This window comes from Macaca thibetana, chromosome X (assembly GCF_024542745.1).
Source record: "Macaca thibetana thibetana isolate TM-01 chromosome X, ASM2454274v1, whole genome shotgun sequence".
Taxonomy (NCBI): Eukaryota; Metazoa; Chordata; class Mammalia; order Primates; family Cercopithecidae; genus Macaca; species Macaca thibetana.
In genome coordinates this window covers 70,967,035-70,989,084 of record NC_065598.1, presented here as the reverse complement: position 1 = coordinate 70,989,084, position 22,050 = coordinate 70,967,035, and the positions used below count along the sequence as shown (strand labels likewise).

General features: G+C 39.0%; 1 protein-coding gene across 2 annotated transcripts in view; it reads left to right on the top strand.

The window, feature by feature from the left end:
* Positions 1–836: 836 nt before the first annotated feature.
* The window catches only part of RLIM (ring finger protein, LIM domain interacting), a 29,149-nt gene continuing 7,935 nt past the window's right edge, over positions 837–22,050 (top strand). Inside the window, exons 1-4 of one of the 2 annotated variants that reach the window (XM_050776356.1) lie at positions 837–1,035; positions 2,826–2,889; positions 19,391–19,583; positions 21,069–21,152. In XM_050776356.1, the coding sequence (XP_050632313.1) occupies positions 19,415–19,583; positions 21,069–21,152 (253 nt within the window). In that variant the 5' untranslated portion in view covers positions 837–1,035; positions 2,826–2,889; positions 19,391–19,414. The remainder of the gene's footprint in view (positions 1,036–2,825; positions 2,890–19,390; positions 19,584–21,068; positions 21,153–22,050) is intronic. The other variant, XM_050776355.1, reaches the window with a different exon arrangement.

The following is a 22,050-nucleotide window of genomic DNA, read 5'->3' as shown; positions in this document are numbered from 1 at the left end:
TCTAAATTATTGTCCCCGACCCTCAGTAAATTATAAAGACTCAAGAACTGGGATTTTGATATTTCCTTTTTTTTTTTTTTTTTGAGACAGAGCCTTGCTCTGTCACCCAGACTGGAGTGCAGTGGTGTGATCTTGGCTCACTGCAACCTCCGCCTCCTGGGGTCAGCTATTCTCCTGCCTCAGCCTCCCGAGTAGCAGGGATTACAGGCGCCGGCCACCACGGCTACTTTCGGTATTTTCAGTACAGAGTGGGTTTCATGTTGGCCAGGCTGGCCTCGCACTCCTGACCTCAGGTGATCCGCCCGCTTCAGCCTCCCAAACTGCTAGGATTACAGGCGTGAGCCACCGCGCCCGGCCTGTTTTCTTTCTAAATTTTGGTCTATTTTAATTTCCTAAGCAGCTACAATGGCGTTTGACATACAGTTGGCATTCAGTAAATACATGTTGAATAAAACGTAGGCTACTGTATGAACTGGTCTGGAGGGATTGTGTGAACTGATGTGATGTCAGGTTAGACTAATAACACATTTCTCACTCTCTGAAAATGTCTTCAAGCAGTCAGACAGTGACGTCCTTCAGTTTTCAAAATGGGAAAGCGAAGGTTCCCACAATTCTCACAACGCAAATTTCTCGCCACAATTCAAAATGGCGGAGGAGGGTGGGGCCTGTCACATGGTGGGCGTCATAACAGCTTTCCTTTTCCAAACCGCCGCGTCGTCTGCCGTCCCCCTCCTCCTCCCGCGGAGCCTTTTCGAGGAATCGACTGGGATTGGCTAATAGGCTGGGAGTGGGGCTGCGGTGCCGGGACGCGGCATCATCACTTCCTGTTGTGGGCAGTCGTTTCCTGTCGCTGCTTGGTAACAATGGGGAAGATAATGGCTGCCTGAGCAACGTCTCCGAGCAGGCGCTGGGCTAGAGGCGGGTCTCAACCAGCTACTCATTGGAGCGGGCTTGAGAGCGGCGGCCAGGGAGGTGCGGAGCAGCCTCGGCGGCGGCGGCCGAACCAACCGAGTCGGATCCTGACCCTAAAACCTAGTAAGTGAAGACTTGGGAATCCTGTGAGAAATGGATGTAGAGCGAGAGGAAGACAGCGGAGCCGCGGCTGCCGCGTTCTCTCAAAATGGCCCGAGTGACGCGTCGTGGCAGAGGCTCAGCGCCGCCTCCGGACCCCAGGCCCGTTGCTGCGGGGGGCTCCGTGGCGTAGTCGCCGCTGCCATTTTAGTTGAGTGGTATAGTCGACAGGCTTTTGAAGGGGAAGAAGGTGGGTAGTACTTCCTCTCTGTGGCCGCGCGAGCTGCAGCCCAGGCCCTCCCGAGCCTTAGGAAATCAGGGGAGGCGGTTTTCGAGTTTTGGCCTCAGGCATCAGAATCTTAGAGCGTCTCAGGCTTTTTCTTCTCTGTTCTCTGGAGGCTTCCCTGACCTCCCCGCGTTTTTCATGGCGGGCTTGGGTTTGGGAAAAGGGAAGTAAAAAATCAGGCTGCCCCAAGTGAGATGCTGGGAACTCCTGGGCCTTTAGATTTCCCCAGATTTGCAAAACCTCGTTTTGTGCCCTTCTGCAGGGTATTACCAATTAGGCGCCCCCTGGGGCCGCGATGACATCTTCTCTGAGGATCTGAGGCAAATGTGGTCTTGCTCGAATAACCCTGGCATATCCTTTGCCAGGTATCACTGGAAGGATCCCCTGCAAAAGAGAGGGAAAAGCCGTTAGGTGTTTGTTGTTTTCTCCTGGGTAAGGGATGGAATTAGGCCAAATTATTTTCAAGTTAATTTCTGTTTAATCCACCAACAACCCAATCCCTCCCCCGTTTAAAAAAAAAAAAAAGTCTAAGGGGTCTCTGCTTCTGCAGGCGGTACCTGCCACGCACGCCATAGCTTAGTAACTAGTATTAACCGGTTGGGCTTCTGCTTCCTGAATACTCGGTCCCTTTTTCCCTTATGCTGATTAATTTCAAGATGGAGGAGACAGCCACGTTCCTTCCCTAGACAGTTTCACCATACTTATTCCACAGGTTAGTCTGGGAATGTGAGGCCTAGCAGTCCTGTTATTGAGGTCATTTTTTTTTCATTTTGGGGCAAGAGGAAGCAGTTATATCAGATTGTCATCTACCATTTGCAAGACCCCACAATGATTTTTTGCCAGAAATAAGGAGCCCGCATTTCCTGAATCAGAATTAACCGCAGTGCTTTGGACTGATTGAAAGGGGGAAGAAATAATAAACCTACTGCTACTAATCATTTCTTTCACTCTTCGTGATTATAGACAAAGTAACTACTTACCACCCCATTAGGTACATTGTGTCTTCCCTGGAAGACTGGCACAATTATAGCCCCTCCCCCTCCCCGTGACTTTTCTAAACTGTAAAAATATAGCTTAGGTAGGTAGAAATACCAATCCACTTTTTAAAACTTGATTTTAGGACACTCTCCACTTACTGAAAAATGTTACAAAGATTTTTTAGCCCATGATGTTCTGATGAATTTTAATACTTTAGTCCCTACCTTAGGCTAGTGTAATGTGCCCGATAAGTTCTTGAAAGTGACTATCAGAATCTGAAAATAATTACTGATATGATAAGAAAGGCCTATTTTAAGCTTATAATGAAACGTAAATTGTCTCTCAGTCTTAAAAGACATGTTTTATCTAACTCCTGGTCCCCTCTGACCTTCTTGCTCTCACCAAATGCCCTAATACTAGCATTGAGTGAGGTTGGGTTGTGGTGTGTCTGTATTGTTTTTTGTTTTTTGTTTTTTTTAGGTTGTGTCTGATTCAAAGAAAATATGTATCTTTTAAAAGAGGAAGAATAATGGATTCTTTTTTTTTCTAGAGCAGAGTGTGAAGAAAACTAAAATCCAGTTTATTGTATTTCAATACTATGTCATAACAGTCAGGTAATTTATTTTTTGTTGCGTCTCCTGATGATTTATGTGTAGAATGCATGTTTACAAATATTTATTGTTCTATTTTGCAGGCCCTGTAATTCGATGGGCTCATTGGTAGATGTTAGATGGTGTTGGGTATTCTTCATGATAAGAATGGGTACTTTTCACTGGGAATTAAAAGGGTAATGTTTCTGGATACCTGGAACTCACCAGTGCTTTATCTGTGCATTTGACTCTTTAATGTCTGAGGTTTACCAATACCTGTATAGAACAACAAAAAAATTTGTTGTCTTATATCATTGTTGGAATGGCATGAGTATAAGTAAAATAACATTTAAATGTTCATTGGATAACTAAATGAAATATCAGTAGAATAGCTTACAAGAGTATGATCTTACATTACTTTGGTGGTTGATTTTTTTCCTTTAAGATTCAAAAATTCATAATTGATACATGATACTCTTAATTGGTATTAACTCCTTTCATTATTATTATCATTGTCATTAGGGTAACCACATAATTTATTGCCCTAACCAAGACACTTTTAAGAACAAAAGGAACATTAATAATTCCTGGACAACAGGTGCAAACCTTGATTGTCCCAGACAAACTGGGATGGATACTTAGCCTAAATTCATAACCAACTTCTGCTGAAGGCCTGTGATGCTAGGCCATGTGCTTTACATGCATTATTTTATAATCCTCACAACAAAGCCTTATGAGAATGTTAACTGTTTTATAGAGGAAACCAAAAACCCAAAGAGGTTAAGTATAATTTGTCCTCAGTTAAATAGCTTTAAGTGGTAGAGCCCTCATTTTATCCCAGGCCTGTGTGACATTATGCTTCTAGGTTTGATTGCTGTCTAATTAGATAGGAAATTCAATGAAAATGAAAGGTTGTAGTAAAAAAGTCTGTAGGTTATGTTGCATCAGAAACTTTTATTAACACTTAAAGATTATCCAGCAATCCCCCCTTTTTGTCTGTTACATTCCTGTTTCAGCTATTATGCATGTTTACAAATATTTATTGTTCTATTTTGCAGGCCTTGTAATTGGATGGGCTCGTTGATAGTTGTTAAATAGATAGCTCTTTGTATATAATTTGATAAACTTAATTTAAAATCAGAAATTATTTTAAGAAATAGCTTAATAATGAAATGATCCGGAAATATTAGGCTGGTTGGATATCTTTGAGGTTAGTGAACACGTAGTGAACCTTAAATAATATAGTAGGTCAAATGAGGCATCTGCCTTTATGGAATTACATTATGTGTACATTAATTTTTCCATGGCCATGGTGGATCAGAAATAGAGCAAATCACCAACCAGCCTCCTCCTGTTCTCTTCATTTAAAATAGAGTGGATGACCAATCAGAGAATAAAAAGTCTTCTGTCAAACCCAAACCAATGAGGTCCTAGAATTTTGTGCCACTGCATAGAACTGGACAAGTTTTTCTTTAACACAAAGATTTCCAAAACCTATGGCCCATTGATTTCAGAAAGTATCTAGTTTACATAATAAATTGAAATTCTGATGTCCAATATAAGAAAGCAATAACACTTCTGTGTCTATTTTTCTTTCATTTTTTTTTCTCAACCTCAAACATGAAAGTTTCCCAGATAATCCAGCAATTCATTTCTCTTTTCATCAATTGAGGTATTTTTAAAATACACCTCACTTGGGGGAATATATTTATGAACTTGTGGGTTTTTCTCCTGAAATATATAGTTGGTATTTTTGCTCTAGATTTTCTTATATTTTAATGCTCCAACCCAAGGTGGGTTTTTTTGTTTTTTGGTTTTTTTGGTTTGGGGGAAGGGCAGGACAAGTTTTGCTCTGTCGCCCAGGCTGGAGTGCAGTCGCGTGATCTTGGCTCACTGCAACCTCCGCCTCCCGGGTTCAAGCGATTCTCCTGCCTCAGCCTCCCAAGTAGCTGGGATTACAGGCATGTGCCACCACGCCTGGCTAACTTTTGTATTTTTGCTGGAGAAGGAGTTTCACTGTGTTGGCCAAGCTGGTCTTGAACTCCTGACCTCAGGTGATCCACCTGCCTCAGCCTCCCCAAGTGCAGGGATTACAGGTGTGAGCCACTGCGCCCAGCCCCCAATCCAAGAGTTTAATCTCATTAGTCATAATAGCACCTACATATTTGTGAGACAAATAATCTGTAGGCGGAGAGCACTTGGTGCATTATATAGATTCGTGAATTTCTTGCAGTAATTTTGCAACTACAGATTGGGTTGCTATTAAAACATTTGACAGGCTAATGGTGTTTCCATGATGGTGAACATGTTACTTCCTGGGAGAAAGGAGGTATTTGTGTTTGATGTTTTAAATTTTTTTCTGGAATGACAAAAGGTCCCTTCTGATATCCCTTGACTGTAGGAAGAAAGGTGTTAACTACAATTTTCATGTTTTATTGACGAATAAAAGTTCCCTTTAGTGCTGATTATAACTAAGACCGTATGAATTATCTAAACTGGGACACTTTTGAGAGTGAAAGGGAGAGCCATATTACTAATTGCTTCAGTACAAGTGTAAACCATTACTCTTCTGGACATACGTATACTAGTTCAGGAAGGACAATTGTCATCATGGTTGGTCTTAAATACAAAATTATTTCCTCAAATAATATAACTGATTGGTATAGATAGTATTTTTTAGTTAAGTGATTTTAATTTTAAAAATTGGCTTCACTCTTTAAAAACTTGATTTTTGATGGAAAAATCTTAGGTCCTTAAAATAGTGCCTTAGTTACTGATGAACACCAGCATTGTCAGTTATCAGTGATTTTTACATTAATAACTTAAACACATGCACTCTGGGTTTTTGAGTCATTTTCTTTTTGACTTCTTAGGAATAATGAGAGAAGCAAGTCAAAATGAGTTTATGGATAAGACCAAATTTTAATTTAGTGGCATAGCTCGATAATAAAAGAACATAAAATGGGTAATTGAAGATTAAATTCACTGTCTAGATTAAAGTATTTGACTGAGATGAAATGTCATAATGGTTTCCTTTTTTAACTAACTTGATCCTGTAGATCGACAGAATTTGGCATGGTCTTCAGTCTTTTGATTTACTGAAGTTCTTAACACTCTTTCAGTTTAACTGTTTTAGAGGGTTTTCGTAAAAGTTGTTTGAGCTGCAAGTCGGTAGGTACATGAGGAACATTCCTGAGTCCTTTTAGTTTTTCTCTGTCCTTTTCAAGTGGTAAAGATAGAAGAATGTAAATGGAGGCTAAGTTAACTGCCATTCAGAATCTCTTATTGCTATAGTAGCATGAGCAGTGGTGGATGCCTTGGTAGCATTTTCTGATAGACCACTCTTGGAAATTATCAACAAATTGTTTAGTTGGTGAGAGGTATCATGCAATAAGGAAAGTCAGTGAGACATTAACCCTTCCTGTTCTTTTTTTTTTTTTTAAGAATGCTTTATATTTCTTTTCAACAAGTTAAGATAACCACATAAGTGGAGGTAGAAGTACATTGAGTGAAATGGTAGTGAGAAAAGCAGAGCTTATAAGCTTATGTCCTAGTTATTTGTGCTGTTTCCTAAACCTAATTTTTCTTAATATCGAAATGTGGCCTAGGTTATATCTTATTTACAGTCACAGATACATAGAACTGGAAAGTACCTTGCAGATGGTTTAATCCAATACTCTAATATTGGTGGAGATTCTGTGGCACAAGAGGTTAAATGAATTGGCCAAATCCACATAACCAAGTTATAGCCAAGACTAGATTTCAGTGTGTCTTTTTTCCTTTCACAGAGCTGAATTTCACCCTGCTACCCATGTGTAGAATAAAAAAAGATACCTGGTTGTTATCAAATATTTGTCTGTTACAAATACCGTAGCATTTGAATTAAACATTCTACATATGAAGAATCCCCAACACTTTTGGTGCCTACGTACATGATGGTACTTTTGTTTTCTGGCCTGAAATTCAGCAGTTCTTTGTGATTTAACTTTTAAAAAACTGAATAAAGTATTTTTCATTTTGGTGATGGTATTTAACATTTTCTTCATTGACACAGATCACATGTTATTAGTTCTTATCTCCTTTATGAGGTTCTTTTTTGGGTTTTGTGTGTGTGTGTGTGTTTGTGGTGCGTGGTTTTTTTGTTGTTGTTTGTTTTTGAGACGGAGTCTTGCTCTGTCACCCAGGCTGGAGTGCAATGGCACGATCTCTGCTCACTGCAACCTCCACCTCCCAGGTTCAAGCGATTCTCCCGCCTCAGCCTCCCGAGTAGCTGGGATTACAGGCAGCCACCATCATGCCTGGCAAGTTTTTGTATTTTTGTAGAGACAGGGTTTCACCATGTTGGTCAGGCTGGTCTTGAACTCCTGACCTCAGGTGATCCGCCTGCCTCAGCCTCCCAAAGTGCTGGGATTACGGGCGTGAGCCTCTGTGCTTGGCCTCCTTTATGAGGTTCTTAATGAAGCTCTGTTGCAAACAAAATGGATTGCCCTTCTCTTGTCAGTGTGACACATTTTTGTGTTCATACCTGTAATTTTTAAAACATTGGCATGTCCTGCTTTAGAACTTTATTATAGAATTTGGAGCTTGAATGAACACATGCACAAGGTGAACATATTCAACACGATTTAGTAGTTACTTGATGTTAGGTTACCTTAATTCCTCCCTCCCACCCACCCCTTTTTAAAAAAAAAAAAAAAAAGAGGTAATTTCTTCCAGGTGACTTTTTAAATTTTGATATGGAGTCTCACTCTGTCACCCAGACTGGAGTGCTGTGGCGTAATCTGAGCTCACTGCAACCTCTGCCCCCAAGCTCAAGCAATCCTCCCACCTCAGCCACATCAGGTCCCAAGTAGCTGGGACCATAGATGGGCGTTACCCTGCCTAACTAAGTTTTTGTATCTTTGGTAGATACAGGGTTTCACCATGTTGCCCAGGCTGGTCTTGAACTCCTGGGCTCAAGCAATCCGCCAACCTCGACCTCCCAAAGTGCTGGGATTACAGGTGTGGGCCACCACACTCGGCCGGCACCATGCCCAGCCAAGATGACTTACTTTTTAAAATTGGTTTTTACACAAGCATTTCACTTGGTGTTTCAGAATTTAGTTTTGTAAGGTCTGTTTTATTAATGGTATTTTTGGATGCCTTAAGTCTCCTTAATTGGGTACTATAATGTAGTGTGTCCATCAAATATAACATGCCTGTGTTTATGCTTAGCACCAGGTCTCCTGACCTGTTAGTACTGAACAATATGTTTTAAATGACTTTTTGCCTTAACATTATAACAATTAAATTTTTAAAAGTTTGGTGTGCATGGATTAGAAGAATTAAATGAGATATTACATTTAGCAGTAATCAGAAAGTCATTTGCACAATTTATATTAATATATAATAATAATGACTAGAAGAAGTTGGGATTATTAACAATACTTTAAAATTCTGAAGGTGAATAAAATCTGTTTTAAATAAATCTCAGGCTTGGTGTTCTTGCTGGCCTTTCCTCCCCAGAATTAAATTTACCTGATACAATCCCATTCATTGACCAGATGAGTAGCTCTTTGAAATGATTGGGCAGAATTTCTAATTTGGTTTCTTGTTTCCAGGAATGGATTTGGATATATTGGCACACAGTACTGTAAAAGAAATAAGCTTAATAAAATATGCTGTTTATCTAAGGAGCAACTGTATTTTTAGAAATTACTAAAAGTTGACTTATTTAAAAATAAGTCCATCTAGGTTTGTGCTGCTTATAAAAGGTGTTTTGTCATTTTGGAATTTTTCATACAGGGAGTGAACATGCTATAAAAAGCTCATAGAATAGTTTAGTCATCCCTATTGGGATTGAAGGAAGGAATGTGTTTTAAAGTATAGAGTCTTGGGTTATGTTGGAGGGCGGTTATCTTAGTGAAAAGTTGACTAGATTTGGAATGCAGAGACCTGGATTTAATTACTGGCCCTTTCCATTTACTAGCCACATGGTTTTTGGTAAATCACTTTCTTTCTCTGTGCTTCTGTTTCTCACCTGTAGAGGTGGTGATTCTTACTTCATGGGATTATTGTGAAGATTAAATGAAATACAGGTGTATGGGCTGTGTAAATACAGGGTGATGAGTATTGCTTATAGCCAGAGAGAGACCTAAGTGACTTCAAAACAATTATACTTCATTGTCTAAATTACTGTATGTTTCACTGGTAATCTTTGTAGAAAAACAGCTGATGCTAATCATATGCTGAAGTCAAAATTTCTGAATTATGTGAGATAAGAAATAGATTTATGACCTTCTCTTTTACAGTGATGTTGAAAGATCCCAGGGATGTATAAGGATTCTTTTTTTCCTCTTACTACTTAAACTAGAAATGTACCACAGTGTTACTTACTGTAAAGTAGAATCTGGAGACCTGTTTTGTTAATATGTTATTCTTCACTAATATTTTCACACCCAAAATGGAGATAGAGCTGTATTTGATCATTTGGACTATGGTTTCCTGATATTTTTGGCATGCCTAAACTTTAAAATGTTTGTTTGCACTTAGTAAACAATAGTGGCAGATTACATCTACCTGGGGCAGAATTTGTGGTTTTTAGATTTATTCCATTTCTTTTTTTTATGCCACTTAGTGAAGGAGTGCTTAAAATAAGACCGGGCTCATTGGGTGTGTGAGAGTAAAATTATTTTACAAGGCATTTGAGAGCATTGCCTGAATTCTTGATTTCCATTTTCTTTGCAAATGTAATTACCTCTAGTCCAGGGGACCTCTGCAGGTATTGTAGCCATAGCTTACTCCTTAAATTCCCTTTTAAGGGAAGGAGTGCCTTGCCAGTGCTGAAATGTCTTGACCCCCGATTCCGGTCCATGGGAAATGCTAAGTTAATGCAGAAAGGATGGAATCTTTGAAATAAGTGTGTTGCAGGAATATCATGGGGAAAATATTTTCCTTGATTGTCTCTGGCATATATATGGAAGGGTAGGGGGAAAGGAGACAGCAGCATATTATTATTATTGAAGAGGTAGTGATTTGGATTTGTTCACATGTTGCTTTATGAGTGTGTCTCATTTAAATTTTGAATTAAATAAAATTTAGAAATCCCTCTTTCATGGAATGAAATCCAAGCTCATCAAGCAGGAGCTGTTTAGGATTCAGAAATCTCTGAAATCACAGTGTCAGGAAAATTTTGAATGGAGGTGTTTTGTCTCTAGTTTCCATGTAGGAAATAGTAGAAATTCTAAAAGGTCAAGAATGAATCTTGAAGATTCATGAGCATAGGAAAGACTTATCTATTCCATGAGTATTGAACGTTGTAAGGTATTGAACCTTATTGTTTTATTTTTGGAAAACATAAAGGGGATGCAAATAGTGGGTTTGTAGAGCATGAACAATATATTGGTCACATTTAAAACTCTCCCTATTTGGGATTTCTCTGTCTTACAAAGAAATACTTTAAAGTTATGCTGCCCAATATGGTAGCCACTAACCACTGTGTGACTGTTAGACACTTGAAATAAGACTAGTAGACTAGTGAAACGGAAATTTTAAGGTTTTTTTAATTTTAAGTTTAAAAAACTGAAGAAGTGTAAAATGTTTTTCCACGAAACACAACTTTAGAACTACATTCCATTTTATCTTTTGAAAATTTAGCATCCAACTTATGATAGGCTTTAAGTGTAAAACACACACCAGGTTTCAAAGACAGTATTTTTTAATGTAAAACATCTAAATGATTTTTTTTATGTTGATATGTTGAAATGATTTTTTTTCTTTCTTTTTTTTTTTTTTTTTTTTTTTTTTGAGACAGAGTCTTACTCTGTCACCCAGGCTGGAGTGCAGTGGCTTGATCTCGGCTTACTGCAACCTCCACCTCTTGGGTTCAAGCAATTCTCCTGCCTTAGCCTCCAGAGTAGGAGTAGCTGGGACTATAGGCGCCTGCTACCAGGTCCGGCTAATTTTTGTATTTTTAGTAGAGATGGGGTTTCGCTATATTGGCCAGGCTGGTCTCAGAACTCCTGACCTTGTGATCAGCCTGCCTCGGCCTCCCAAAGTGGTGGGATTACAGGCGTGAGCCACCGCAGTCAGCTGAAATGATTTTTTTTGGTTATGTTGAGTCAAGAAGATACGTTACTAAGATTAATTTCACATGTTTTTACTCTTAAAGCAGCTGCTTGACATTTTAAAAAATTACGTATATGGTTCAAATTGTATCTCTTTTGGACCGTGCTGTTTCAGACAGATTACTAAGGGAAATGAACTCAGTGTTCACATTGGATTACTTTCAGTCATTTAAATATCCACAATATGCAAGGCACTGTGCTAGTGGCATTTGGCAGTTTTTAAGGGACTGTAATTCTGGTTCATTCCCTAAAAGAAATTACTTGGGAAGAGAAGACACATACACTTCAAAAATATAAAACATTATGGAAGGCAGGAAGTGCCACTCTAGTAGCATAGACAAGTGCTATATGCAGAGATGGATGGAAAAATTGCTAGCTGAGATAGTAATAGCTCCTTAGGAGGGAATATCTCATTGGATCTTGAAGGGTAGGTGAAATAGGGAGAGGCTAAGAGGGGGCTGAGGGGAATAGCAGTACATTGTGACAGTAGTAAAGCACAAGGTATGTCGGGGAAGGGGAGTATGGGGTAGAGGCAACCTAAGCGGATTGGTGTTGCTAAGAAAATGTTGTAATTTTGTGTCACTGGAGTATGTAGCTTACTATGACCCTAAGCCCAGAATAGAAGACCAAGAGACTTCACTACCCTGAATAGCATTTTAGTCCAAATGGTCTTTTGGAATCAGTCTCTTCTGGCTCTCACCTAATAACAAATCGTTTTTTTAATATCCAGCTTCTGCTTGATTATCTCTGGAGACAGATAGTTTGCTTGCTTCAAGAGACTGGTAGCATCTCTCTTTTTTTGACAATTTTGTTAGATTGTTTTACTGAAAGGAAGAATTATTTGCTTCCACATGTCTTTAGCTATTGACTCTAATTTAACCCTGTGGTTGCGCTCTCTTTCATGTTATTCCTCTCTAAATATTTGAAGATGGTAATTGTGTCCATTTTTAGTCTTTCTGCAGGCTAAGTACCTCCAGGTAATTCATCCATTTCTTTTGTGATGCTCCCAGGCTTCTCACTAGTGTTTCACTTACTCTACATGTAGTCTGCTTTTGTTTTTGAGACGGGTTCTCACTCTGTTGCCCATGCTGGAGTGCAGTGATGCAATCTTGGCCCACAGCAACCTCTGCCTCCCAGGTTCAAGCGATTCTCCTGCCTCAGCCTCCCGAGTAGCTGGGACTACAGGCATGCATCACCATGCCCAGCTAATTTTTTCGGTATTTTTTTTAGTAGAGACTGGGTTTTGCCATGTTGGTCAGGCTAGTCTCAAACTCCTGACCTCAAATGATCCGCCCAACTCTGCCTCCCAAAGTGCTAGGATTACAGGTGTGAGCCACCATGTCCGGCCTTCTACATGTACTCTGAACAGCAAGTTTCAGTGGGGCTGTTACCTGCTTTTATTTGAACACCATTCTATGAAAGCAACTTGTGATTCTCATAGGTTTTGTAGCCAGGTCAGACAGGCTTTTTATTGAGCTTGTGTTAACCAAAAACTTGAGGTATCTTTCATGTGAACTGCCAAGACAGGTTCTTCCCCGACTGTATACTTTTACTATGGGCCCTTCATTAAAGTGTCTGAGGTAGGATATTTACCATTGTTTTTATTTCAGCCCATCCTAGGAATCCACTGATAATTCGTGCTAACTCACAGCTTCGAGTTGTTTATGGATTTGTTTACCATGTCTTGGGCAGATTCATCCAACTGGTTCATTTAAAAATGCTAAAGTTTATAGGGCTGTTTGCAAGTTAACATTGCTTCATAATCTTCGAGGGTGGTATTCAGCAACTGTTAATCTGTTTAATTGTATTGTCATCAAGCTCCTTAGTACTCAAAGAGTGTATGATTCTAGGTTCAGCATCAACATCACCTGGAGGCTTAATAAAAATGCAGAATCTCAGGCCCTACCCCAATCTACTGAATCAGAATCTGTATTTTAACAAGATTTCCAGATAATTCCTATTACACTGATCTATATTTCTTCATAATAGGAAGAAAAAGCTCAGATCCTGTGCAGAAATCAAGTCAGTAAGTCAGCAATGTTATCCTGATGTACCTATCAAAGAGATTCTCATCCCTGACTTTCAAAATAGAATTACCTGTGAAATTTAAAAAATATCCATGTCTAACCAACCCCAGAGAAAGTTCCCTAAGTAATTCTAATGTGCAAGCCAAGGTCTGGAACCATCCCTATGTAATGCAAATAAGGTTAATCTTTTCGGGGATTTTTTTGTATTTTTTTAAGTTTACCAGCAGTGAACTCCACTTCTTGTGAACATACTGTCTTCTACATGTTTGTAGTTTATCTGATAATGTATTTGCAGAATTTTCCCCTAGATGTATTGTTAGATTTTACTGCTCTGTAGTTTATAGATCTCACTTTTTTTGAAGATTGGATCATTTAGCATCTCTCCTGTTCTCTATGACATCTCAAAAAGATTGTCATTAGAAATTATGCATTGTTGGCTTTTGATTTTCTTTGAAAAGTTATTTTTTCCACTCTTTCCAGTTAGATGATTCTCATTGTTGAATAAAATAGAAACAAAATGGAAGTTGAGTGACTCTTCTGTCTTCTGTGAATATATCTGATGCACCCCCCTCCATACTCAGTACAAGACCCCTTTCTTGCTTCACATTCAGTGTTTTAAGTCTTTCGCATATTTTTGCAAGTTTCTGTTCCTTCTGGGCTTTTACCTCCCTGATAACTTTTTTTTTTTTTTCCTTTGAGACGGAGTTTCGTTCTTGTCGCCCAGGCTGGAGTGCAGTGGCATGATCTCGGCTCACTGCAACCCCCATCTCCCAGGTTCAAGTGATTCTCCTGCCTCAGCCTCCCAAGTAGCTGGGATTACACGCATGGGTCACCACACCAACTCTTTTTATTTTTAATTTTTTTTTTTTTTTTCTAGTAGAGACAGGGTTTCACCATGTTGACCAGGCTGGTCTCAAACTCCTGACCTTAGGTGATCCACCTGCCTCGGCCTCCCAGAGTGGTGGGATTACAGGTGTGAGCCACTGCACCCAGCCCCCTGATACTATTATTAAGACTTTGTGCCACTGCTGTAACTGTCCTTGGCATGTGAGTTTTCTCTTTTCTTTGATTCATGTCCTTCACATGTCAGAACTTAACCAGATATCTTTGCCTTCTTTGGAAGATTTATATTTTTCAAGCCTTTTAACCCTGCAGCTCTTTTCAGAACTATTTACGTATCCTACACAAGTGAATTTTGTCTTAACTTTCATGCATTAGTGTTCAAACTACTAACTGCTTTATTAAGAACATTGGTTAAATGTTCTTAGCAAATTTGAGAAATTATGGCTGACTTTTTTTTTTCTTTGTGCTCTTCTGTATTTTTAAAAATCAGCTGCCTTTACCATTTCCAATACCAAGTTGTATTACCTGAGATTCATGTGGGAAAACTTGGCTTCCTTTACTTTTTTTTTTTTTTTGTATTTTTTAGTGCCTGTTTTTTGTGTGTGTTTTATTTAAGCGTCAAAGTTTCAAGTATTATAAAGTAAGCATTTGTCAGAGATGTATATAGTATAATCTTACTACAATTAAGCAATCTCAATTATGAGATTAAGAAACTCCAAAAATATTGTGATCTCCCCCCCCCCACCACCACCACGTTTCTTGACATGCTCATCTTAATTAAACAATGATAGGATAGTTCTAAGAATAATGATCTAAGGAAAACAGTGGAGATCTAGGTATGCCCATGTCTAGACTAAAATCTGTTTAGGCTTAGCAAGCAGGCAGGGTTTGACAAGACAGGCTTCTTTGTGTTTTTATATCTGGAGTAAGACTTGACTTACTTTTCTCTTTAGAATTGATTTGTGAACATTCTGGCACTTCAGGTGTTGTGTGTGGGTGTATGTGGGGTTAAGTCATAGTACCAATATAGACTACCCTTTTTCCATAAGTCAAATTTTCATGTTGTCCTAGTCTGTTCAGGCTGCTGTAATAGACTATCGTAAACTGAGTGGCTTATAAACAACAAAAACATATCTTTCACAGTTCTGGAGACTGGAAAATCCAAGATCAGGGTGCCAGCAGATTTGATATCTGTTGAGAGCCCAATTCCTCATAGACAGCTGTCTTCTCACTTTAACCTCACATGGCAAAAGGACAAAGGAACTCTCTGGGGACTGTTTTATAAAGGCGTAAGTCTCATTCATGACGGCCCAATCCTTATGACCAAAGGCCCAACCTCCTAATATATTCATCTTGGGGTTTAGGATTTCAACATGTGAATTTGAGGGGAACATTCGGTCAGTAGCACATATGTTCATGGAATTTAGTTGTGTTTGTGGGGAACGTAAGGGGAATCTGGGGTTGTAAGGGGAAGAATCAGGATGAACATTTTTGTTTGTAGTCTCCCTGTATTTTAGATTGTTGACTACCATTGTTTTTTTGTGCGCAGTTAATTGATGAATATGTGTGGAATGTCTGCCAATATTCTGGTTTCCTTAAACTCGTACAAATAGTGAATGACAAATAAGAATTTTTGGCTAAGTTTATGTATTACCTAGAACAGGAGTTGGCATACTTTTTCTGTAAAAGGCCAGATAGTATAATATTTTAGGCTTTGCAGATCAAAAAGCAAAATTGAGCATATTGTTACTTACACAAAAAAAGAGAGAAACAAAATTCTCAGTTTTTCCTGGTAAAATTCAAAATGTAATAACACTAATTGAGTACAGTGTTTTGTGAGATAGGTTTACTAATGAGAAGAATGACACACTTTTGAGGGTAACATTTTGCTTAATTGGGATTCATAGCTAGTCTTCCTTATTAGTCATTTGCAAATGTTCATTTATGGCTAACTTAAATATTTAATATTTGAAAGTATCTTTTCATACATATAGGTATTATTATCTTAAGCAATCCACAAGTGTATGATTTTAGTGAAGTGTATTCATCTTTTAGAAGGTATCTACAGGCCGGGCGCGGTGGCTCAAGCCTGTAATCCCAGCACTTTGGGAGGCCGAGACGGGCGGATCACGAGGTCAGGAGATCGAGACCATCCTGGCTAACACAGTGAAACCCCGTCTCTACTAAAAATACAAAAACTTAGCCGGGCGAGGTGGCAGGCGCCTGTAGTCCCAGCTACTCGGGAGGCTGAGGCAGGAGAATGGCGTGAACCCGGGAGGCGGAGCTTGCAGTGAGCTGAGATCCGGCCACTGCACTCCAGCCTGGGTGACAGAGCGAGACTCTGTCTCAAAAAAAAAAAAAAAAAAAAAAAAAAAAAGAAGGTATCTACAGAATTTTGTTAGATTTTTTATGGGTTTTTTGTTGTTGTTTTTGTTTTTTTTTTCAGATGGCTCTGTCACCCAGGCTGGAGTGCAGTGGCACGATCTCTGCTCACTGCAAGCTCCGCCTCCCGAGTTCACGCCATTCTCCTGCCTCAGCCTCCCGAGTAGCTGGGACTACAGGCGCCTGCCACCACACCCAGCTAATTTTTTGTATTTTCAGTAGAGGCGGGGTTTCACCGTATTAGCCAGGATGGTATCCATCTCCTGACCTCATGATCCGCCTACCTCGGCCTCCCAAAGTGCTGGGATTACAGGTGTGAGCCACCATGCCCGGCGATTTTTTATCTTTTAATTTTTTATGAAGATGGGGTCTCACTATGTTGCCCAAGCTGGTCTTGAACTGCTAGGCTCAAGTGATCCTCCTACCTCGGCCTCCCAAAGTGCTGAGATTACAGGTGTGAGCCACCACACCTAGCCAGATGATTTTAATATTTACCTTTTGGCATATTACCACTGCAGAGATACCACTTCCACTTCCAGTTGAGAGTTAGATGGAAGCTCCTCAGTTGCACAGTTAAATGGATTTTGAAATAAGGAAATTTATTTTGTGCTTACATTGGGGTCTGCAAAACACTTCTGGAATTGTAGCTTGAGCTCAGAAAATGTATGTGTTACAAATTTGTATGGGAATGGAGCTGTCATTACTTTGTCAGCACATGAAGTATATAAAACAGCTTGACATTACATGTGATACAAATGTTATTGGTTTTTTTTTTGGTTTTTTTTGTTTTTTTTTTTTTGAGACGGAGTCTCGCTGTGTCGCCCAGGCTGGAGTGCAGTGGCCGGATCTCAGCTCACTGCAAGCTCTGCCTCCCGGGTTTTTACGCCATTCTCGCCTCAGCCTCCCGAGTAGCCGGGACTACAGGCGCCCGCCACCTCGCCCGGCTAGTTTTTTTTTGTATTTTTTTAGTAGAGACGGGGTTTCACCGTGTTAGCCAGGATGGTCTCGAACTCCTCACCTCGTGATCCGCCCGTCTCGGCCTCCCAAAGTGCTGGGATTACAGGCTTGAGCCACCGCGCCCGGCCGACCAAATGTTATTGTTGAAATGGCTTTACCACAGTATAAGTTTCATATATAAGTGTTTTTTGCTTTGTTGTTTTAGGATGAATTCATTAAGAAACATTATCAAGTCTGCAGGAAACACTAATTTTCCAAGCTATTCATTGTTTGATAATAGTAACTGAGAGCATTTCTCACACAGAAAAAAAATTCCATCTTTGCCTTGAGCACAACAAGTCACAATAAAACTTTACCAATATTAGCCCATCAAAATGCTGTGTGGTAGAGCAAGACAAGATTTCTGACAAAAATTCATGGAACTTGAACTTAAACCAGAGTTTGTAAGAGAGAAGTTCATCATTAGTGCTACTGGTTCAGTAATATGATAGATTGAAATATTTTCTTCAGATCACCTGCTGATGAGTAATAAAATAAATAACCATAAACGTTAAGTACCTTACATTTTCATAAACTTGGTAAATTTGTCCAACTAGATCTTTTTCCATTCCATATGTATTTTTACCATTCCAGTAGTAACATATCTTATTATCAGATTCTGCTTCAGGTTGTGCTGAATTAGAGTTTTCTCAGCTTTGAAAATATTCTCACCTATGATTATTTCATGTAGACTACACATAGAGGCTAGTTCTGCAGTTCAAACTCCTTGAATAATCAACACTTGGTTCTTTGAATAAACAATAACTTTTAAGTAGTATCAGTTACATTTTGTCAACAAATCAAGAGCCAAAGAGAGAACCACTCCATCATTTACCTTATTTTTCAGTTGATTAGTGACGTTGCTTTCAATATTCCCAACTTTTTGGACCACTATACTCAACAAAATTCCAATATTACATTTATTTTCTCTGGACACAGTTCTTCAGCTTCTGCACTCAAACATAATTTCACTAACTCACAATCAATAAACAGCTTTCCTTGCTTAGCCAATAAATGAGCCGCTTGGAAATTTACTTTGACTGAAGCCTCATTTTTATTTTTGTGAAGAAATATTTTGTGATGAGATTTCACTTTAAATTTTCTAACTTTTTAAACTGTAGCTTTCCTGTGAATTGGGAATATTGTCACTAGTGTTTAATAGTGTCAGTATATATTGTATTTAGTATATAGTCTTTTTTGCATAATCATGCATTCTTTGCCATCTAATCTGATTTTTGAAAAATCCATCCTCTGCTGCACCTTTAAGCATGACATTCAGAGTCCACTTTTCTCTTTGTTTGAGATGATGAGCGTGTACTCAGTTTTTTTTAATGTCACAGTATGAAAGCACTTGAAATGCTGTCGTTATAACTACATCATTGCAACTTGGAGTGCACAGAGCAGCAGTCCAAAGCAATGGAAGTGCCACATACAGTCTCAAAACTGCTCAACTCTGCCATTATAGCACAGAAGCAGACATAGATAACATGTAAATGAATGTGTATTGACTGTGTTCCAGTAAAACTTTATGAACACTAAAATGTGAATTTTGTATGTCACAAGTTAGTATATAAAAACCATTCTTAGATTGCAAGGAGAATAAAAATATGCAGCATGAGGCTGGGTGCAGTGGCTCATACCTGTAATCCCAGCACTTTGGGAGGCCAAGGAGGGCGGGTCACTTGAGGTCAGGAGGTTGAGACCAGACTGGCCAACATGGTGAAACCCTGTCTCTACTAAAAATACAAAAATTAGTTGGGTGCGGTGGCAGGTGCCTGTCGTCCCAGCTACTTCGGGAGGCTGAGGCAGAGAATCACTTGAACCTGGGATGTGGAGGTTGCAATAAGCCGAGATCACACCACTGCACTCTAGCCTGGTTGAGAGAGCAAGGCTCCATCTCAAAAAAAAAAACACAAAAAATACCACAGTATGTCTGGATTTGGCCCAAGGGCTTTAGTTCGCCAACCCTGTCTGGCTCAAGGGCTGTAGTTTGCCAACCGTTGACCTACTCTTAATATAACAGTGCTTTTTAGGAGTTTTTGTTAGGAAATTTCATTTGAGGTCTGAAAATCCACGTCTAGACCTACATTCTGGATTTTTACATAATTAAAACTGTTGTATAGAATGCATAGTGACTTTTATTTTCAAGATTAGTCTCCTTTCTCTTTTCAGGTAATTTTCCACTTGTTCATCAATATGGAAAACTCAGATTCTAACGACAAAGGAAGTGGTGATCAGTCTGCAGCACAGCGCAGAAGTCAGATGGACCGATTGGATCGGGAAGAAGCTTTCTATCAATTTGTAAATAACCTGAGTGAAGAAGATTATAGGCTTATGAGAGATAACAATTTGCTAGGCACCCCAGGTATGCTTACATATATTTAAGGATTTATAAATGTAAATTGCTGGTTTAAAAAAAAATACCTGAACCTGTTTTAAAAATCCATTTCTTTAGCCATTATGAAATATTATTTAATATAAGGGATATGGAATGACATTTATTGCTGTATTTATTACCTGATTGTATTTACTCATGTTTGGAATTATACTATATCAGAGAGATTTTTAACTTATGAATTATAATATGAATTTTTAGTGTTCTTAGTTAGCTTTATCTAACTTACTAGATAAAAATCCAAGTGTAGAATAGCTAATGGGAACTTAGGTTTTAGGAAAGACTTATTCTATTTTGTTAAATCTCTGATTTTTTGAATATGTCCCAGTTGTAATACTCCAGAGCTAGCCTTGGGTAACATAGCAATTAGAAGTTTGTGCTTGATTATCTTTTACCCCACGAAGTCCCATTTGATCCTAGTTAAAACTCAGTGTCTGTCTTCCTTCTCATTTCTGTTTAATTCTACTTACCTTTGAGTAATTGCTTAGATTTTAAAAGGTAAGGTTTTTGCATGACTTTTAAGAGAGGGAGTGTGTTTTGAGCCAACAGTACCAGGCTTGAATCAGAATGCCTTAGTTGGAGTTCTGGCCCTGCTGTTTGATGTGGCTTCTGGCAAGCCAGTCTATCACTCAGTCTGTTTCTTCATTTTAAAATGCAGATAACAATATCTTCCTCTCAAAGCTTCAATTCTTAAAAATTATTTACTTATTTACTTTTAAGACAGGGTCTCATTATGTTGCCCTGGCTGGACTCAAGGGATTCTTCTGCCTGAGTCTCCCAACCTAACAAGCTGGCACTACAGATGCAGTACCACTGTGTGCCCAGCTTAGAATTGCCTTTGCCTTTTTTTTTTTTTTTTTTTAAGCGGAGTCTTGCTCCATCGCCCAGGCTGGAGTGCAGTGGTGCAGTCCCGGCTCACTGCAACCTCTGCCTCCCAGGTTCAAGTGACCCTGCTCCTCAGTCTCCTAAGTAGCTGGGATTACAGGCGCCCACCACCATGCCTGCCTAATTTTTGTATTTTTAGTAGAGATGGGGTTTTGCCATGTTGGCCAGGCTGGTCATGAACTCCTGACCTCTGGTGATCCAGTTGCCTCGGCCTCCCAAAGTGCTGGGAGTACAGGCGTGAGCCACCATGCCTGGCCTAGAGTTGCAATTTTTAAAAGTTAGATCTTATATGCAAAAGAACTTTGTAAATTGCTTGTAATATGTTTCCAAAGAAGTGAATTTTTCCCGGGTCCTACCTACTCCTTGGTTTTTCTCTCAGAGAGTTGGGAACCACTGGTTTTCTTTTTTCTTTCTTTTTTTTTTTTTTTTTTTTTTTTTTACGTTTTCTCTTAACTTTTAAAAATATGATTTTTTTCTAATCATCTTGTGTCAGATTACTATGAGTCACTGATAAAGTATTTGATTGTCATACCCCTAATGTCATTTTTGCCCTGTGGTGTTAAATTTCAGGTGAAAGTACTGAGGAAGAGTTGCTGAGAAGACTACAGCAAATTAAAGAAGGCCCACCACCGCAAAACTCAGATGAAAATAGAGGTATATTTTGGTTTTGGTGGGGAGGTGGATAGATGATAGAATGATAGGAGCTTTGTAATAGTAAATGTCAGCCAAAGATTATCCAAATTTGGCACAAATTAATTTGGTGCTAAGTAACTGCTCATAAAAAGAAAACTGACATTTTCTTATACTTAGTGAGAATGTCAGCATTTTTTTTCTATCTCACCTTTGGGATGTTTATGTTAATTGGAACACAGTGAGAAATGGCCTATTTAAATGTGATTTTGTTTGTTTTTCACCTCCATTGAAATTTATTCCTACTTAATTCCTTCTTTATAAACATGCGAGTTCTTCACCAGCAAAAAGAAATGTCTAAACCCAGTGGCTCCTAATGAGATATAATTTTGTCCCATGTGGGACATTAGCAACGTCTGGAGACATTTGTGTAGAGGGCAGGAATGCTGCCAAACATCCTGACATGCCATAATGCATAACACAGCCCCCATGACACAGAATTAACTGGCTTAAAATGTCAAGTAGTACCACTGTTGAGAAATCTTGCTCTAATCTCAGGTCTGGTGTTTCCCTCCCAGTGTCGAGTAGGGATTTTGACTGTGTAACCTGAGAGGCTATGATAATAATTTGGTTCTTGAGCATGCCAGTGTATGTGCTATGCAAGGTTCAGACTACTTATTTGATCTGATCTTTAATTTCATGTCCATTGAAAACCTTGGTAACTTTAAGAAATATGCAAATGCTTTTAAACCTATAAATCTTGTTTGTATTTTTCTTATGGCTACAATAAGTAGTCCTGTATTTTAAAACAACCTCAAATGTTATCGAAGGCACAGTATGTAGACTAGTAAAAATTTGACAGAAATGTAGCTTGAACTAAATGTGACTATTCTTTAAACACTGTCTCCTTACCTAGTCTGAT